The sequence below is a fragment of the Crotalus tigris genome, unplaced genomic scaffold, assembly GCF_016545835.1.
Source record: "Crotalus tigris isolate CLP2741 ecotype Arizona unplaced genomic scaffold, ASM1654583v1 scf7180000017611.44802233496:7321179, whole genome shotgun sequence".
NCBI classification, from domain to species: domain Eukaryota; kingdom Metazoa; phylum Chordata; class Lepidosauria; order Squamata; family Viperidae; genus Crotalus; species Crotalus tigris.
Window position 1 is genome coordinate 4,673,806 of NW_024096511.1, and position 21,218 is coordinate 4,695,023.

The 21,218-nt window shown below is 35.2% G+C and overlaps 1 protein-coding gene across 11 annotated transcripts in view; it reads right to left on the reverse strand.

Annotated features, from left to right (window-relative positions):
- Positions 1-21,218, reverse strand: part of LAMA2 (laminin subunit alpha 2) — a 471,875-nt gene that overhangs the window by 360,582 nt on the left and 90,075 nt on the right. For all 11 annotated transcript variants that reach the window (XM_039324668.1, XM_039324684.1, XM_039324648.1 and 8 more), the window contains exon 3: positions 9,059-9,171. In XM_039324668.1, the coding sequence (XP_039180602.1) occupies positions 9,059-9,171 (113 nt within the window). The remainder of the gene's footprint in view (positions 1-9,058; positions 9,172-21,218) is intronic.

Genomic DNA, 21,218 nt, shown 5'->3' on the forward strand with positions numbered 1-21,218 from the left:
ACAATCAACAATATTTCTGGGCTGAGTATCAGTCATCAAACTCATCAGTTTCAATACTTTCATTAATAATAGTCATGATGGACTATGTTGTACATACCAATAAAATGCAGTATGATTATATGATGTGCAATTCAGTTTTCTGCTCATTTTATGCTATTAGTTAAATCATTCATGAAAAATGCAACTAAAATTCTGAATTAAACTCCTATGAGAGCAGGCTTTGTTTTATTCATATGAAGATACAAATGAAACACAATAAGCATTTAATACTACAGTACACAAAGCTCAAATTGAATCATGTATTGGTTTAAAAAAAACATATTTCCATTTCAGCCTTTGAGAAAAATTTCAAAAGCTTTTTAATGGACAAAGAAATGCAAAGTTATTTACATTCCACAGAACCGTGGACCAAACTATGAGTCACTTAGATTGAAAGATGTAGCTGGTAAGAACAGAATAGTCTTTGATGACCAGCTACAACATCAGAATCATAAGATTAATAGATATTTTATTTGCTGAATTAAATACTGGTAAGAAAGAAAACACGAGGATTATGGAAACCAGCAAAAATTAACAAAACTTAGAATTAGAAAATGACACCAAATCTTGAAGATGTAATTCTGCTCGAACATTTTTTTTCTCTTACTATATTTTAAAATAATTCTTGGTTTTCATTTTTTTTGTTTTAATATTGATCTTTGTTTTTGCTTGTTTGCTGCCCAGTTTCTTGGATAGATAGGTAACTATATAAATTGGATAAATAAAATAATAAAACAAAATAAAAATCTGATTCTAAACAGGCCTCAATAAGTTGGGCTTCACACACACACACACACACACACATACACACATATATTCTAATTCTAGCAAAAGGGGACACATATGAGACTTTGGTTTTTTAAAACAAATTCTAGTTTGGACTTAGAAAGAAGCAGATAACATCAAACATATTCTGAAAATTTAAGTGCTGTCAAATCTTCTGTGCATTCATAAATATACGCATCCTGTACTATTTTACATAAAAATAACTAGGCTATTATTGAGGAATAGAATGAGATATTAAGAATATAGTAGCTGTTGAAAGAGGGCATTTATGAATAAAGCTGTAATAGAATAATTAGGTGGAACACATTGAAAGCATATTAGTTCAAAGCTACAAGACAAATGTAATTATTCTTTCCCTCATCTTATTAATTGATTATTCCCACATTTGCACCCCCCCAAAAAATAACCCTTTAAAAAATCAAACGTACAAGGGAAGCTACATCAAATTAAATAACTAAAGTAATAATATGAAATAACTAAAGTTATGAAAGTATTATTTTACCAGGCAAAATCACAAGGTAACTCCTAATGTTAACAAAAATGGACTTTAAATTAAACTTGTGTGCCAAAAATACTTATAGACAGCAACAGCTGGTAAATTTTTTTTTTGTAAGCTACAGGCCATTACCTCTGACCAATACAACTAAACAGAACGGGATCTTCTCTCTATTGGCAGGATTTGAAGATGATTGTAAAGGCATAAAGTTAATTTGCAAGCACAGTGAGATATCTAACTGTTCAAAATCTAGCCAATAGCTTTCATTGGGGAATGTTACATAATGGGCCAGCCTGGGTAATGCAACCCGTTGGTACTGTGGCCAACAAAATGTATGCTACTACATTTTGTTGTGACCATTCCAAAATCTGAGCCAAATCTCAGAGCTAATTAATGTATTGGCTTGGTTTAAATAATATAATAAAAATACGCATTTATAAATCACGGAAGCTATTTAAGATTTTTTTATTTCTTAAAAACCTGGTCAAGAACTTGTATAGCTGAAAAAAGTTTTTGGGGGTTTGCACAGGTACAGTATATATCATATATATCTTATTTGTATATATGTTATACACATAATAGTAAACACTATTTTCTACCCTACAGTCTGGACAGCATGGGTAGTAAATCCAGATAATAAATTAATAGAACATGTCGGAAAAAGCTTTCCAGAAGGTACTATATTAAACAGTGTGGTCTTAATGATATGATGCAAGTTTGTATTTCTACTAGTAATTGCCTCAATCTGTATAAGACATACTATGAAACACACTTTCATAACTTACAATACTCACTTACAAATGGCTCATAAGACACAGGAAACTGTATCATATTACAAAAGGTTATTCTCTACATTAATATTATTCATATTGTGCTGAAATGAATCATTAATCGACATAGAACTAGTCAATGAAACAGGAAATTTTATTGTGTAATGCTCCCACCTGCTCAACTAACTAACTCAAAATAAATTCATTAGTTACAGTAGGAGCTGATTGTGCAATATAACTTGCAGAACAATTTCACAGAGAGAAATACAATTGAACATCTCTACACATATCTGTAAAATAAGCAATATGTATAGGAATTATATATAGCTTTTAACATATTGAAACTTATTTTTTTCATACCTGTCTTTCATGGATCTGATAAGAATGAGTTTTGGCTCTGTGTTTATTGTGATGACTTCATTACTTAGTTCAACCAAAGTTTATTCAACAAAATTAGTCTTTTCTTTGCACATTTATAAATCCTATAATGTGTTAATTAATCAGGTGTACAGCAGTTATTTCTAAATAACTGAATTCAACAGAACCGGGTGTCAGACTGATATATACAGACTATAGCATTTGGCATTCTAGGAGCAGAATTTGTAAAAGAAATCACATTACTGTGTCCTTTATAACTTTCAACCAAGGAACCTGTAACTTAATAGTCTACTTTAGTTTGCAAAGCAGCCTGGATGACACCCATCTGAGAGTTTCTTCCTTTAATTAATTCTTAATTCCTATAGATGCAAAAGTATATCTTAGCCCTTCAACAGAATGTAAACTGAGTCAAAGCTATCTATCTGAAATTTTAACACAGACATTTTGTAATAGCTGTTCTATCATAAACATCTCAAGAAGATAGTTTTATAGTTGCTGTATATTTGTAAACATGTTTATAATAAATCTACTTTCAGACTTGCGAGATTGATGTCAGCCCTTCGAGATTATCCATCAAGAAGCACCAGTGAGTACTAACCCTACCTTTATTGTAAGTTTGCGGTAATAGAATCTTGCAAAGCTGTAACTACATCTCTTTCTCCTTGCCTTTAAACCCAAGATACTGAGGAGAGTACTTTCTGAGATGTTTGCCATGCCCCCATTCCTTCTTCAGGATAATCTGACCACTGTCTAGTCTGTGGGTGATCCTCTTCCTCCTGTCTCTCTAAAAAAAACCCCAGACCATCACAGTACTGGCTGCCTTGATGCATAGCAAAAACCCTTCTTGGATGACTGGACTAGAGTGCAGATTTCTCAGCTAATATGGTTGAACAACTTCCATTTCCAGGCATGGGAAATGTGGTTGCCCTGCCCTTATGGCCTTATGGGTCCAAATGGGTTGCTTTGAAAATTAATTAAAAGTGGCAGCTGCTCCCAAAGGCAACAGCTCACTTGTTGGCAGTTGCAATGGTCACCAACGGGCTCCTAGGTATAACTCAAAGTGTCATTTTTGACTTCTAAAGCTCTACATGGCTTGGCATCTGAGTATCTACTTCATATACTTGTAGATCTCACCTGTCTTTTATGGTCTCAGGTTGGGATACTGAGGATTCCCTCTCCATTTAAGAACCAGAGGAAAGCAACATGCCCTTATTTCTCAGCACTGGCACCTAACCTACAGAAGAATCTTCCACCAGACATCCAGAGAGTTTCTGTAAGGACCCACCTCAGCTAACCACCCAAGAAAGCAGAACTCTTGAAACAGGCATTGTCTCAAAAGGAAACTTTTATTAGGGGTTAGTGACAGTAGGGAAGTCAAGGCAAGATCTGGGGGAAATCCCGCTTAAACGGTATATTAAACCAGCAATATTCCTCCTCCCACCAGAGTCATAATGTCCATTTGAAATCCAGCCTATCCACAGGTGGCACGATGTGTGGGTAACTGACACAGTCGGCACACATCTCAAGGTCTTCTCCAGTTTCGTTTCTCTGTAACCGTCTCCCTCATAAGGGAGACACATTCCTTTCTCAAGTGGATAGAGGCAGGAGAGGAAACATAGAAAACAAAAGTTATCCCAAGTGAAAGAAATTATTCCCCCTCCCCCCAGTAGAATGGCAGGCCCCAAAACAAGAGCACAAGAGTATATATGCAAGGAAGATAATAAGGATATGGGGACCTGACAGTTTCATTGTTCCAGAGTTTTAGAAGAAACTTAAAAGCTGAGTTGATAACAATCTATCATTAGTGTGCCAATTACTACTTTATCTTTGACTACAGTCATTTATGAAAAGGATTGAAATTTTAAGAATTTTTTCTGATATATTTATGCACTACTTTTATAAATATTTGAGGTTTTTATTGTACGTGACCATATACTGATTTGGAATCTGGTTGTAAAAACAAAGTGATTAACTAAAATTCAGAGCACATGAAACAATATAGGGTGATGGATGTGCAGTAGGATTGTGCAAAACTTTGGATCCGACTAGGAAGAGATGCCTCAGAATGTGTGGGAATGCCAATGTAACATCTGTTTTCAGCTTATTAAAACAGCTGTGGACTTTAGTATAAGGATCCGCCTGGAATCAAAAGTCCAGACCAAATAAAATTGATCATCTCTCTGAAACTGATAAACTTTCATCATCTGCCTACAATAAAGACAGAGGAGATCTTATTCTCAGTTCTTTCATACAAATTAATATTTGATGAAGTAGAGGCAGTTGGATTCAAGTGTCTGTCCTATTGGGTCCAAGAGTCAGGCTGGTTAACAATGAGAGACAACAGGGCTTGAAATATTTCAGTAGAGGTTAATCAATGATACCCGAGAAGTTAGTGAACTATAATTATCAGAATCCCTATGGCCTTTGGTGAGATATTTTAGAAATAGTAGCCAACAATATTTGGAATAGCACAGATTGTCTACTCCTATATCAATCCTTGATGGCTTGGCAGAATAGTCCAGGTCTCCAACTCTCTTAAAAAATGTTTGTCCCACTGACTGCAGAAAAATGATTGTCCTAATGCTCCTTAGTTTCCCAGGTATTTGGCAAAGTTAAAAAAAGTAACTATTAAAAAACCATAAAAGAAAGATAAGTATCTCTATCCAATTCTGAGGCTAGCAATAATATTGTTCTTCATAAAGGAGTTTAACCAAGATATTAAAGATTTAAAGTCTCTGAAATAAATAGCTGGTAGAAAAATATTTTTAAAATCTTGTATTCAAAGATTTTGCTACATACCATTATTTATTCTGCAAACAACCAGGTTTAAAAGTATGTCGTAACTGTTACTGCTTTATACGGGTAGTTCTTGCTTAACAACCACAGTTGGGACTGGCAACTCTAATGCTAAGCAATAGTCATTATGTAAGACACCATATGATGTCTTACCATATGATACACTTACAACTTTCTTTCACTATGGTCATTAAGCAAATCTCCCATGATCATCATGTGGCCATGACTTGCAATTTTACTGCTGGCTTCTCCATCATCTTTCATTATATTGTAGGAAACCAACTGTGAAGTACACAGATTGTGATGCTCTGACTGAGGGACACTCAGTGGTTATAAATGCCCACTGACTGCAAAGTCCAAATCTGCAGAGATGCTGCAACAGTTGTATGTCTGAAGAATGGTCATAAAAGTTATTTTTTCAGTTCCATTGTAACTTCAAATGGTCACTAAACATGACATTTGATAAAACAAAACCTACCTGTAATTTAAAAATCAAAATATATTTCAAACCTGTCACAAATTCATCTATTTCTTTAATCTTTTATTTTAATACTTTGAAACTTTCCAACAGCTGGCTTAAATTGTAGTGTACTGCTGAATAGCATTGCAAAATTGGATATATCCTAGAATATATCAGATTATCTTATGTCAATGAAGACTAAACCAAAGTCCTACAAGTTTACTTAGAAATATTATAAACTACAGTTGTAAGCATGATACTTAAAATAAACAAGCTTCCAGATTTCAAGGATAAAGGTAGCAGTATAAAATATTCGACACTAATAAAATCACATCACCAAAAGGTAAGCCTTAGCATAGTTTCTGTTATTGAACAAATGTTTGTTGATCTAGAAGCATGCAGGTTTCATACAGACTGTTTATCTTGTCATATTGTATAACGGCAGCCTATTTTAATATTATTGGCTTCAGTGGTTTAATTTCAGGTACTTAACTCTATAGGTCTACTGAATCATTGAAGCAGGAACCTGTACAGAAGGCAATATACATATATTGTATGTGTGTACATACTTACAAAGATACTTTGATTATAAAATCCTAGAATTATGGACTAGGCAGGGACATCTAGTTCAACTTTGTAATGCACAGGAAAACCAATTAAAGTGTCCTTGAGAGATGGTTATCCCTCCTCTTTTTAAAAATCTCCATGAACGAGAATCCAGGTAGACTGCTCTATAGTTGTGTAAATCTTGTTGTCAGGTAGAGTAGTTTCAAACTATGATTCCATTACATGAAGATATGAGAATATCTACAAGCTTCAATCTAATTACTTAAACAGATCTTCATCTATGAGTAGCAGGAACTTTATTTACAGCATTTAGGAACTTAATAAGGTAGTAAGACACACATTCTCCATTTTATCTTTTTTGCAGTGAGAGAACTAGTCTAAACTGGCTAGCTCTATTGTAGTCAAATTCAGAATCATAACAAAGGAAATATCCTTAAGTGCTTTTCTAATTGGGTCCCTACTGAATCACAGATAGAACTTTGCTCACCAACAGTGTACACTACAATGCACTTCTGTTGAAAGGATGGCTTTTACAGACAACAAAATTACTATAAATGTGTAACATACCTCTCTTCTCTTGTCTCCATGGAATAATTCAAACCCAAACATACTTTGTAAGTCTACTATCTCTAAGTAACATATCTTAAAACAATTCTGTATGTATTATGAAACCCAAGCTTGTAAAACATAACTAAGATAGCTTGCCTTGAAAGTCTGTGTATTTGTTTAATACCTTTTCCAAAGCTCTTCCAGTTGAGCACCTTGATGATATCATGAGGTAGAAGCTGACTGTATTTTTTTTTACAGGGAACTCTTATAAAAATTAATTCTATGAGGCAGGAAAAAGCATCCCAACCCAAATCCATCATTCATTATTATATTAAAAGTACATATTTTCTTCTTTATCCAGCTAAACTTGTATAAATACATTATCTTTCTATTATGTCATGCTATTTATTATATTGGACAGTCAACAAGGAGGTTTACTTCAGCTCCTCAAAGGTCTAGATTTATTTAATGAAGTAAAATGTAATTATTTTTCTTTTTTTTAAGTAACATGAGAGTTTGCTAAAAGCTTTCCATGCACATTCATATTTATCAAGAGTAGCTGCTAATGTATTTGCAATTTTCATCTTATGACTTGTAGGAATAGAAAATGTACAATCTGTTCTATAAAAGGATGAAGCATTTTAATAAGGAATTACCAGTAAATGACTTATAACTGTTAACAGCTAAATCTTGTACTTTTCAACGAAGAAATAAACAAAATCTTGATCTTATCCTTTCAACTCCATTCATAAAACTGTAATGCTTTCTTGTTTTATTCAGTATTATATTCAATATTATATATAGAACAGTAGATATGGAAGCTAGAACTACCTGGTGTAGCAGGTGGGAGACTATTTCTGAAAATAGAATGTCTTTATTCTCCCTTATAACTTTGAATAAGGCAAATAATATCATCAGAATTTGCAGCTCAGTTCTAATGTCCAGAATCTAGTAAAGGCCTTCTCATCCATTCTCTCCCCCACCCCCTTCATTCAAGGTGATTCAACTGAATCAACTTGTTCAATAAAAGCTTTGAAACAAGTTTCTAAGGTGATTCAAATTCTCAAAACAAATCAATTGCCTTTGAATTATTTTGGAAAGATTCTAGAGCAATTCTGAGACTTGGTAGATTTTTCTAACTTTGTAAAACTTTTATACATTTTTCTTTTCATACATAAACAAAACTGGTAACGGAGGACTGAATTGTTATGAGCTTTCTGATGTTGATATAAATAGAAGAGAGAATTTTGTCAATTCTATGAACCCTGCTTATTTGAATCCTGGGGAAAAACTGCTGCACAGTTTATATCTCTCTTTCTTCTATTAGCATTCCAGTCCAAGACAGATACTGAATATTTGCAAAACTAATATGTAGTTCTTCCTCCACTGTACATGCAAGCAAATGCTCATGTGGGTGGATCTTTCGTATACATATTCAATAACAGAAATAATTCCTCTAGGATCTTAGTCTATTCTTCTGAATAGACCATGAACATTTATGTGGGAGTTAGTCAGCTGCAGTAATATAGGAACAATTATAGTCATTTACATACCATCAGACGTAGTCTAACTAGTTCAATATATTTGGTGCTGGCTGGGTCTTCAGTTTCTGACAAGATTATACCTCTTCATACCATATTTGGAAATGTCTGGATTAAAAATATGAGTTCTATATATGAAGCATGCATCACTTAGTAGCTACCAGTCACACTGACTTTCACACTGAAAATCTTGTTAAATAGTTGCTTCTTACCAGAATCTGATAGCTATTTAAATGAAAAATAAATAATCAAAAAATAACACTGTTGTTATAATATGGCAAAATCAGGCGACTGAGAAAGATCACATTTTGTAATGTTTATTCTAATTAATCAGGACTTGATGATACTCCAGGATAAAATGAATACTCAGAGTCCTATGGAGAAATACAGGAGCAATTTTACCACCAGACTATACTACCCAATCTGTCAGGTGTGAACAACTTGGCTCAGATGTGAAAAATTAAATTATTTGATGTATTTCTCAAGCCTATGCACAGGAAACTTCTCAGACTAACAATTTGCACCTGGGTGAGACTAGATGAGGTTCAAAGGCATTCAGGGAGGTTCAGACTTCATCTTCTTGTGCCCATAAAGGGATTCTAAACTAAGTCCCCATTTAACTCCTCCCCCTGGCTCAGCCAGTTTCTCTCCTATAAATCTTAAGAATAAAGATTACCTGCTGTAAATCAAGTGTGATGGTCACGTAGTGATATTCCTTTCCATTTTGAATACTAGGACTTTGCCACCATGTATTCTTGCCATCGATTGCATTTGATATTGGATGTCTCACTATTGAACCAAGAATAAAAAATAATAATTAGGGCAAAATGAATCTCATCTTCTTTACCCCTTATTCTGTTTTCATATGAGTGCAAGTAGAACATGCTATATAATATCTTAGATAAAATTATTTTTCTAAGTTTCTTATGACAGTGCTGACTTTAAAAAAATGCATACATTACTTTGTGATGAAATTCAGTTCATCAACTATTTTAGAAAGATACAATTATACAGTGACAAACTTTCCTTTGCCTAGCTGTATTGGGAAGAAGGAATAACCTTGATGAACAGAAGGAGGAACTTCAATCAACACAATTAAAAAAAGAAGTATAATTTGAGAACACTCCTCATACATGACTCTTTCTAGTTCTCACAAAGGTAAAGTAGGGAGGGAGGGAAAGAGGAAATACATTCTGACTTGCAAGATTCTGTTACTATAACTTTATACTAAAAGTAGTATATTTGCGTGTCTTTGGTTTCCAAGCTTTGTCTAACCTGGAAAACTTCTCATTTGCTTCTGCTCAGAATAAGCCACTGGATTCTGATGTAATGAAACAGCCATTAATTTCAATGGAAGCTGAAACAGATTGATCAGGCACCTTCTAATGGCATCATTAGTACTCAGAAGTGATCCCTAATAAACTGCATCTAAGGAAACTAATTGCTTCGTCATAGTGAACTTTTCTCAAATATGATAGCTAACTTTACTAAAAGTTTAACTTTGCTAAACTTTGCTATGTTTTAATATTTAATGAGAGAAAAACATATATAATATTAAAGTTATACAGAGATTCGAAGGACTGTTTCATATATAAATACACTCATATATGTATATATATATATATATATATATATATATATATATATATATATATATATATATATATATATTATGCAGCCAAAGCAGCCAATAAAGTCAAAACAGCTCTGCCTCAATGTTTTGATTAAGACATTGTTTAAGACATTTGTTTCTTCAAAGAACCGTGTTTCTTCAAAAAACCATTGAACCATGTTCAATGTCTATATTAACAGAGAAAACCTTTGTAATTTACTGCTCAAGAAACAAAAGCAATCAGATAATTTATCCTGGGGATGAGATTACTTATTCTGGCAAGACTAGCTCTTATATCATCTGAATATCTTAGTCTGTCTGCCCTTTTAGTGTCTTTCTCAGCTGAAATTGGTGGTCTATAAAAAGACTCACAGAGACAAGAGAATATTTTAATGGATAATGGCACCAGAAAATGCCCAAGATGTTACCTAGCTTGGTAATGAAACATTTGCAGGAAAAGAAGCACGTTCAAAGGACACAAAACAGTACCCAACAATTGAAAATAATTCCATAATTCAGAGTTAGCTTACAATGGTAGTACATCTGAGACTTTAGAAAGAGTACAGAGAAGAGCAACAAATATGATTGGAGGCTAAAACATACAAGGAACGGTTGTTATTGGTATGTCTAGTCTAATGAAGAGAAGGACGAGGGGGGACATGATAGCAGTGTTCCAATATCTCAGGGGTTGCCAAAAAGAAGAGGAGTCAAGCTATTCTCCAAAGCGCCTGAAAGTAGGACAAGAAGCAACGGGTGGAAACTAATCAAGGAGAGAAGCAACCTAGAACTAAGAAGAAATTTCCTGACAGATAGAACAATTAATCAGGGGAACAACCTGCTCCATCACTGGAAGTTTTTAAAAAGAGACCGGACAGCCTTTGTCTGAAATGGTATAGGGTTTCCTGCCTGAGTAGAGGGGTTGGTCTAAAACACCTCCAAGGTCCCTTACAACAGTATTTTATTATTATTATTATTATTATTATCGATCATCGCACAGTCAGCCAGATGTTCAGACTGGATTTGGCATTTTGTCTACCTATCGAGTCCTTACCCAGGACCTGGGATAGGCAGATGTGGATGTTTGATGGTATTACAGATATCGTCGCAGGATGGAAGCAGTTCCTAATAAGGCCGCCTTTTGCAATTGACTAATAGCGAATTTGTCAATGCCAATGGTGTTCAAGTGGTGCTCCAGTTGTTTTGGGATTGCACCCAAGGAGCCTATGACTATTGGTACTACCCTTGCTTGCTTTTGCCACAGTCTTTCTATTTCTATTTGTAGGTCTTTGTATTTTGTTATCTTCTCCAGTTCTTTCTCTTCTATTCTGCTGTCTCCAGGCACTGCCACGTCCACTATCCAGACTTTTTTGTCTTTCTTATCGACAATTGTTAAGTCTGGGGTGTTATGTTGCAGGTGCTTGTCTGTTTGAATTCTGAAGTCCCAGAGCAGTTTAATTTTATCATTTTCTATGACTTTCTCTATTTTATGATCCCACCAGTTTTTGCTTACAGGCAAATGATATTTTTTGCAGATCTTCCAATGCACCATTGTTGCTACTTTGTCATGCCGCTGCTTGTAATCAGTTTGTGCAATCTTCTTGCAACAGCTTACCAAGTGGTCCACTGTTTCTTCAGCTTCTTTGCATAGGCGGCACTTACTGTCTGTTGCTGTCTTCTCAATTTTGACTTTGTATGCATTTGTCCTTAAGGCTTGGTCTTGTGCAGCCAGAATTAGTCCCTCGGTCTCTTTCTTCAATTTTCCTGCTCTTAGCCATTGCCAGGTTTTATTATTATCTGCTTTCCCAGCTATTTTTTTCATGTATTGGCCATGTAGTGCTTTGTCTTCCCATGCCTCTATTCTGTTCTTCATTTGGTCTTTCTTGTAGGCCAGTTTGGTCTCTCCAGTAGTTAGTAAGCCTTCCTGATATACTAATTTCAGTGCATCTTCATCATTGTTCTTCAGATATTCTTCCAAAGCCATTTTTTCTTCTTCAACCATCTGATGTACTTGTAGCATTCCACGCCCACCTATTTGCCTTGGTAGATAAAGTCTATCAATGTCACTGCGTGGATGAAGGGCATGATTCATTGTCATTATTTTTCTGGTCTGCCTATCCATTGCTTTTAGTTCTGCTTGAGTCCAGTCCACTATTCCAGCTGTGTACCTAATGACTGGGATTGCCCAGGTGTTGATTGCCTTTATGATATTTCCTCCATTGAGTTTGGATTTTAAGATCTTCTTCACTCTCTTGATGTATTCACCTCTAATCTTTTTCTTGACTTCAGTGTGCTTGATGTTGTCAGCTTGAAGGATACCCAAGTATTTGTAGTACTCTTCCTCATCCAGACTCTTAATGTTATTTTCGTGGGGCATCTTGATTCCTTCAGTTTTCACTATTTTTCCTTGTTTGATAGTAAGTGTGGCACATTTGTCCAAGCCAAACTCCATTACAATATCTTGGCTATATATACGGACAGTGTTGAGCAGCGATTCTATTTCAGATGATGTTTTTCCATACAGCTTCAGATCATCCATGTAAAGGAGGTGGGATAGTCTGGCAGATGTTTTTGATGTTTGATAGCCATGTCCTGAGTTATTCAGTATTGTTGACAGAGGAAACAGTGCAATAACAAATAGTAATGGTGATAATGAATCTCCTTGAAATATTCCTCTCTTGATATTAACCTCTCCCAGCCTCTCACCATTGATCTGCAACTGTGTCTTCCATTGTGCCATCGATCTTTGCACAAATTTTCTGATGTTTCTACTGACTCCTGTTATTTCTAGGCACTTTATTATCCAATCATGTGGCAGAGAGTCAAATGCCTTTTTGTAGTCAATCCATGCCACATTCAGGTTGGTCTTCCTTCTCTTGCAGTTTTCCAAGATCATTTTGTCTATTAGGAGTTGATCTTTTGTTCCTCTGCTATTGGGGCGGTTTCCTTTCTGCTCAGGTGGAAAGAGATTGTTTTCAACTAGATGCTGTTGCACTGCATCAGCTACCACACCAGTTAGTAATTTGAAAGTTGTTGGTAAGCAGGTAATTGGCCTGTAGTTACCTGGTGTTGCCCCTTTTGCTGGATTTTTCATTATTAGGTAGGTTTTCCCAGTTGTTAGCCACTTTTCAATTTCTCCTCCTTGTAGTATATTGTTGAACTGCTTGGCAATGAGTGGGTGTATAACAGTTAGATGTTTCAACCAAAACCCATGCAGTTCATCTTCACCTGGTGCTGACCAATTTTTGATTTTCTTTGCTCTTTTTTCTACCATTTTTGTTGTTATTACTAGTTCTTTCATTTCAACTTCTGTTTTATTTGCATCCACCTCTTTTAACCAAGCCGCATCCTTGTTGTATTTCTTTGGGTTATCCCATATCTGCTTCCAGAACTGCACTGTTTCTTCCTTGTCAGGTACTGACTGATTCCTTGCAGTTTCTCCATTGATGGATTGGTAGAAACGTTTCTGATTGGATTGAAATTGGAGGTTCTGCCTATAGTTTGCAATTCGAGCTTCATATCTACTGATTTTCCTGGCTATAGCTGTTATTTGTTGCTTTATTATTTCCAGTGCTTCCTTGATCTTCCTTGTTTCTAAGTGGTATTTCTTGATTAGGTATTCTTTGGTCTTCTTGTTCTTCAGCTTCTTTTCTTTCATCTGTTCTAGCTTGCTTGCATGTGATCTTAACTTGCTGATCTTATTTTCTAGTCTAACCTTCCATTTTTCTGGTGCACTGTTTGTTTGTTTTTCTTCTTTGTTGATTTTGCATCCCAGGTATTCTGTTATAACTGCAGCTGTGCTGTACATTAGTTGGTTTGTTTCTTGCAGTGAATTGGTGCTTATACTTGATATTGCAGTATTTGCATCTTTTAATGCTTGTGCTAGCTGTTTCTTTGGAACAAGCTTCAATGCAGGTAGCCTTATTCTGTTGTTTTTGTGCTGTTCTAGATGCTCAGTTATTCTTTGTTTCAATTCTTTTATTTCTTTAGTTAGAGGGTTTTGTTCTTCCTGAGGTAGAGGTGCCTGGTTTCCAAATGAGAACAGTTGTATATCTCTGCTAGATTCCTTCACTGCCAACTCCCCCTGGTTTGCCTCTACATTCTGAATTACTTCTGGTAAGGCTTTGATTTCTTTGCCCTGGGTAAACCTTTGCAGTTCGTCCAATTCTGTTTCTGTGAATATTTTATTTCGTGTTATAAATCGGCGTTGATCTGCTAGTCTCTGTTCTGTTATTTCTGATTCTGGATGTTGTTCTTTCCAGAACTGGTGCATTCGTTTTAGATATCCTCTTCTTGTTGGACTTGATCTGTAGTAACAGATCATTATTTCTTTGTTTTCCATCACTGTGTATTATTATTATTATTATTACTATTATTATTATTATTATTATTATTATTATTATTATTGCATTTGCTGATTTAGCAAAAGTTTATGATCATGTAAATAGACTTAATTATGGAATACTTTGCAAGCATATGAAGGTAAGGTTCCTGAATGAGACAAGATGGATATATGATGGAAGTAAAGCATACACAAGAATATATGAAAAAAGAATAAATAATATGGAGATACAAAATTAATTGCTCCAGGAAATGTTTTGAGAATTGTGAAATCTACTGTTTCCCTAGACCATGTCTTCAGTTTTTGGATCATGTTATTCAGGAGAAGTCTGGTGATTTTTATAACTAAATCCTCTTCATAGGAAAAAGTTTGAGGTATTCTGCAATTTATCTAATCCCCAAATAGGCGTGTTTCATTAGGAATGTTTTATCAGGAATACCTTGAACTATTTCCCATTTCTAAACTACACCTTGAATTAGCCCAGGCAGGGAAATGGAATGTTCTAGGGTTTTCCAGAATTGAATATTTTGATCCAAAATTGAGGAATTTTGTACATCCTTCATGAATGGGTTGAAGCGAAGAGAAAGAGGGATAAAAAACCTAGTCGATTGGCTTGAATTGCTAAGATCCTCCAAAAAGAGAAAATGAGAAGTTTAAAGAACAAATGGCAGTGTATAATCCAGGTAAGAACATGGAAATAACAAGGATGTTTCCAGAGGCAGAAAGGCATGGAGAGGTATGATGAATATTGTTGTAAAGCATATTTACTTTTCTCTTACTCTTTGCCTTTATTTTGCTCACCACTTGATCAACTGTTATATATGTATGATTGTTTGGTATATATCTATGTTGCTTACAGAAAAATCACTACCATTGAAACCCTTAACCAAGGTTACTGTGTAAATTAATGTGTTTGTATTATGTCATTATTTCAAAGCCAAAGGAATATTTTCAAAATCATTGATAAATAAGAATGTCTGCCTACAGCTGAAAACACTTGTTGGGAGAGAATGTTAGTTATAAAACTGCAAATGCTAAAAATTGTACATACTGTAGATATCAAGTGATTCAGCAGCACAAGGAAATATTAACACGTCACATGGAGAGAGAAATATTTTCTATTGGATTTGTTATCTTTTTACAAACACACTCCCCTTCCCTTAGCTAAGAATAAAAAAGAAAAATTACTCTTGGCACTCTGTGATCTTTTTACTAAAGCTGATCTTTTTTTTTTCCCCAGCAATGAGCGGTAAGTGTATCTTGGGAGGAAAAAAAATCAGCTGTAAATCAAGCCCAGGTCTCCAAGGTGATAGTAATAGAAGTCGTTTAATTAGAAGCGTTGCTATCAATCTCCCCACATCAAATTGATACGAGGCATAGTCGTGAAAAGAAAGAATGAGAGATGAATATACAAGTAACTATAATCCCATTACAGAAGTTTAATCTTAATTAAATTAAAACCACTGATTAATTGCTGAAATGTATTTTCTTGCTTTTAAAAAACGAAAGATAATATAAACTATACACTGCCTGTAAGAAAGGCGGGGGCAAGGATCTGATGGAGCCGCAAGCTTAACATAAAGACCAGCCTCCGTGATGAATGAAGAGGGAGTTAGTTTCCACATAAGCAACTCATCAAAATGTGGTCTTTAATTTGGGCTCACATATGATTAACCAGGGAGTGTGTGTTCATTTCCTTCCATCGTAATTAAGGGGAGATGCACCAGATTCACAAATTCCAAGGGGACCATTTAAAGTCTGGTACGTTACATGGCGCTCTTATTAAAGGGCCATCTCTGGTAAATAAAACAGTTCATGGTGCCAAATGAACATTTTGCAAACCTTAAAATGAAATGAGTTTGTAATGAAAGACCATGTGTTTTAATGGTTGTCTGCACTGCAGATTAACAGCAGTCAGGACTGCAGATGTGGGGTCTTTATGGAGGCTGCTGAAGTAATTAATACTGGATCTTAGCTTAAAGAACCACTGGAATTAGCCCACAATTTATTTTTGAGGAATGATCACAGAACTGACACAGGTAAGTAACTTATAATATTCTGTCTGGGACTCCTCTAAAAAATAAAACATGGTCTTGGATATTATTTATCATATTCTAAATTTTCCCCTGTTTTCTTTTATATGGAATACTTAAGGATGATATAAAAAATGTCTATCTGCCTCTACCTCCTTGTTTGATGGACTCCAAACATGACTCCCCAGCTTATTCTCCATTGCTGTACATATGCATGTCAAACTCGCGACGTCACGTGACGTCGTGCAACGTATCGGGATGGTTTTGCCATTGCCAGCAGTGTGGTGGGCGCGGTTTCCAGATGATGCATCCGGCTCGTGGGCCAGCAGTTTGACACCCCTGCTTTACATGATCACCCACAAGGTCATTCCTGCTGGTTTCCCCCCACCCACTAACTCTGCTATTCTAACCCTAACCCTCCCCCCATTCCTGCTGGTACTATTTCTATGATAAAATATTATAGCCTATGATTGATTTCTTCAGTTCACAACTAAGACTGGGAATAATTTGTCCACATTTCTATTGTCAGTGAAGCAAAATTGCTTTTATCCCCTCCCCTTTGACTGGGGGCAAAGAAAGACTGGCACAGGGGCAGGAAATTGGGGCGTATCTCATCTCCAAATCATGCACTCTAATGTCATCTGAACTGGAGGCCAGTAGAAGAACAAAGTTCCAATTTCTGGTTTCGGTTATATAGGGGACTTGCTATAATAGTAGTAATAATAATAATAATAATAATAATAATAATAATAATAATAATAATAATAATTTGCTATTAGTCAATTGCAAAAGGCGGCCTTATTAGGAACTGCTTCCATCCTGCGACGATACCTGTAATACCATCAAACATCTACATCTGCCTATCCCAGGTCCTGGGTAAGGACTCGATAGGTAGACAAAATGCCAAATCCAGTCTGAACATCTGGCTGACTGTGCGATGATTGATAATAATAATAATTATTATTATTATTATTATTATTATTATTATTATTAACCTCTCCCAGGTTAATAATAATATTAACCTCTCCCAGCCTCTCACCATTGATCTGCAAGACACAGTTGCAGATCAATGGTGAGAGGCTGGGAGAGGTTAATATCAAGAGAGGAATATTTCAAGGAGATTCATTATCACCATTACTATTTGTTATTGCACTGTTTCCTCTGTCAACAATACTGAATAACTCAGGACATGGCTATCAAACATCAAAAACATCTGCCAGACTATCCCACCTCCTTTATATGGATGATCTGAAGCTGTATGGAAAAACATCATCTGAAATAGAATCGCTGCTCAACACTGTCCGTATATATAGCCAAGATATTGTAATGGAGTTTGGCTTGGACAAATGTGCCACACTTACTATCAAACAAGGAAAAATAATGAAAACTGAAGGAATCAAGATGCCCCACGAAAATAACATTAAGAGTCTGGATGAGGAAGAGTACTACAAATACTTGGGTATCCTTCAAGCTGACAACATCAAGCACACTGAAGTCAAGAAAAAGATTAGAGGTGAATACATCAAGAGAGTGAAGAAGATCTTAAAGTCCAAACTCAATGGAGGAAATACCATAAAGGCAATCAACACCTGGGCAATCCCAGTCATTAGGTACACAGCTGGAATAGTGGACTGGACTCAAGCAGAACTAAAAGCAATGGATAGGCAGACCAGAAAAATAATGACAATGAATCATGCCCTTCATCCACGCAGTGACATTGATAGACTTTATCTACCAAGGCAAATAGGTGGGCGTGGAATGCTACAAGTACATCAGATGGTTGAAGAAGAAAAAATGGCTTTGGAAGAATATCTGAAGAACAATGATGAAGATGCACTGAAATTAGTATATCAGGAAGGCTTACTAACTACTGGAGAGACCAAACTGGCCTACAAGAAAGACCAAATGAAGAACAGAATAGAGGCATGGGAAGACAAAGCACTACATGGCCAATACATGAAAAAAATAGCTGGGAAAGCAGATAATAATAAAACCTGGCAATGGCTAAGAGCAGGAAAATTGAAGAAAGAGACCGAGGGACTAATTCTGGCTGCACAAGACCAAGCCTTAAGGACAAATGCATACAAAGTCAAAATTGAGAAGACAGCAACAGACAGTAAGTGCCGCCTATGCAAAGAAGCTGAAGAAACAGTGGACCACTTGGTAAGCTGTTGCAAGAAGATTGCACAAACTGATTACAAGCAGCGGCATGACAAAGTAGCAACAATGGTGGATTATAAGATATTTGTAAAAATTTTGGTAAATAGGCTTATGAGGGTGGTGCATCATCTTGTGCATAAAGATCAATCAGGGTTTATAACAGGAAGGTATATGAAAAACAATGTTAGACAAATTATTAATTTATTAGAATACTTAGATAAGAACAACCAAGTTCCTGCAGGGCTCATATTTTTAGATGCTGAAAAAGCATTTGACCAACTGAATTGGCATTTTATGCTAAGAGTAATGGAAGAAATGAATTTTGGTGAAAACATATTACAAGCTCTTAAGGTAATATATCAAAAACAAACAGCACAACTTATTGTTAATGGAGGTTTGTCGGAGGTTTTCACAATAGAGAAAGGTACTAGACAGGGGTGTCCTTTATCGCCATTGTTGTTTGTTTTAACATTGGAAATATTATTGATCAAAATTCGAGAGTCTCAGGAAATTAAAGGAATATATGTTAATAAAAAAGAATATAAGTTGAGAGCTTTTGCGGATGACTTGGTTGTTACTTTGTCGCAACCTGATTATTCTGTAGTAAACTTATTACAGTTGATTCACCATTATGGTTTGGTCTCGGGTTTTAAGATTAATGTAAATAAGACTAAAATTTTACCTAAAAATATGTCGAGTCAGGAGAAGCAGATTTTGGTTAACTCGACGGGTTTTGAGATTGTTAATAAGGTAAAATATTTGGGGGTGATGCTGTCTGTTTCTAATGCAAAATTATTTAAAAATAATTATGCAAGGTTGTGGGTCAGGGTACAGAAAGACTTGAAAAACTGGGAAAAGCTGCAATTATCCCTCATGGGAAGAATTGCAGTGATAAAAATGAATATTCTACCCAAGTTTCTTTTTTTGTTTCAAATGTTACCAATTTTGAAAAATGAGATTAATTTAAATGAGTGGCAGAAGGGTCTCAATAAATTTATTTGGGCAGGGAAAAAACCAAGGGTTAAGTTCAAAATTATGCAAGACTTCCGTGAGAGGGGTGGACTCAAGGTACCAAATTTGAAATTATATTATGATGCGGTGGTTTTAACATTAATTAGTGACTGGGTAAATTTGACAAACTCTGAGATACTTTATCTAGAGGGATGGGATTTACTTTATGGGTGGCATGCCTATTTAATATTTAATAAAAAAATAGATTGGGCTTTTAAATCTCATATTTTAAGAATTTCTTTACTTAGGATCTGGAGAAAATATTATAAAAGTGATTTTAAAGTACCATTATGGGCTATACCTTGGCATGCGATAGAAGGAATAAAAAGAGGGGTTAAAATGGATATGGTGTCTTACAGACAGTTACTTAAATGGGATGGACAAAACTGGCAATTAAAATCACGGGAAGAATTAGCACAAGAAAATTTTACTTATTCTTGGTTCCAATATAGGCAACTACTAGATAGATGGAAGATGGATTGTAAGGTGGGTTTTCTTAGAGAAGATGAAAATCTTATTAAGCAACTGAAGGATCAAAGACAAACCCACATTAAGAGAATTTATGGGGTTTTAGTTGAATTGGACTCAGAAACGGAACTAATTAAAGATTGTATGATTAGATGGGCGCAGAACTTTGGTGAGCCAGTTTCATTAGACACCTGGGAAACTATTTGGGTGAGAAATGTCAAATTTACTCAAGCACAGAATTTAAGGGAGAATTTTTATAAAATGTTTTATAGATGGCACCTTGATCCACAAAAAATGTCTTACATGTACCCTGACGTGCAACCTAAATGTTGGAGATGTGGTTATAAGGAGGCTTCCTATTATCATATTTGGTGGTCATGTAGAGAGATAAAAGCATTTTGGATCAAAATATGGTGGAATATCCAGAGAATTTTTAGAAGGAGGGTAAAATTTACTCCGCAATTATTTTTGTTAGGTATTGTTACAGATTGTGATACAAAGGAGGTTGTATTGATGTTAAATTTGATCACAGCCGCAAGGCTGTTAGTTGGACAATATTGGAAGAAGGAATCTTTGCCTACATTGCAGGAATGGTTTTTTAAAGTAGCTTATCTGGCGGAAATGGCAAAGATTTCGGCTTTCTTAAAGCAACAAACGCAAGAGAAGTTTTTTGCTATCTGGGACAAATGGATAAAATTTATACAATTTAGATTGGGTATACAAAAATATCATATAGCTTTTTCATAAGTTTTATTTTTATATATATTATAGATATCTTTTTTATATATATAAATATAAAGTTTTTAATTTAATTTTTATTTTTTTTTTATTTCTTAAGCCTATATTCTGCTCTGGGAAGCTCAGGGGGGGGGAAGGGAGGGTTTTTGGGAGGGGTGTGGGGTGGGGTTTTTTTTTTTTTTTTATATGTATTGTTTAATTTTTTTTTCTTTTGTATATGTTGTTTTTTGTTCTGTATTGTTCTTGTTTTTCTTGTAAAATTTATAAAACTTTTAATAAAAAAAAAAAAATAGAGAAAGTCATAGAAAATGATAAAATTAAACTGCTCTGGGACTTCAGAATTCAAACAGACAAGCACCTGCAACATAACACCCCAGACTTAACAATTGTCGATAAGAAAGACAAAAAAGTCTGGATAGTGGACGTGGCAGTGCCTGGAGACAGCAGAATAGACGAGAAAGAACTGGAGAAGATA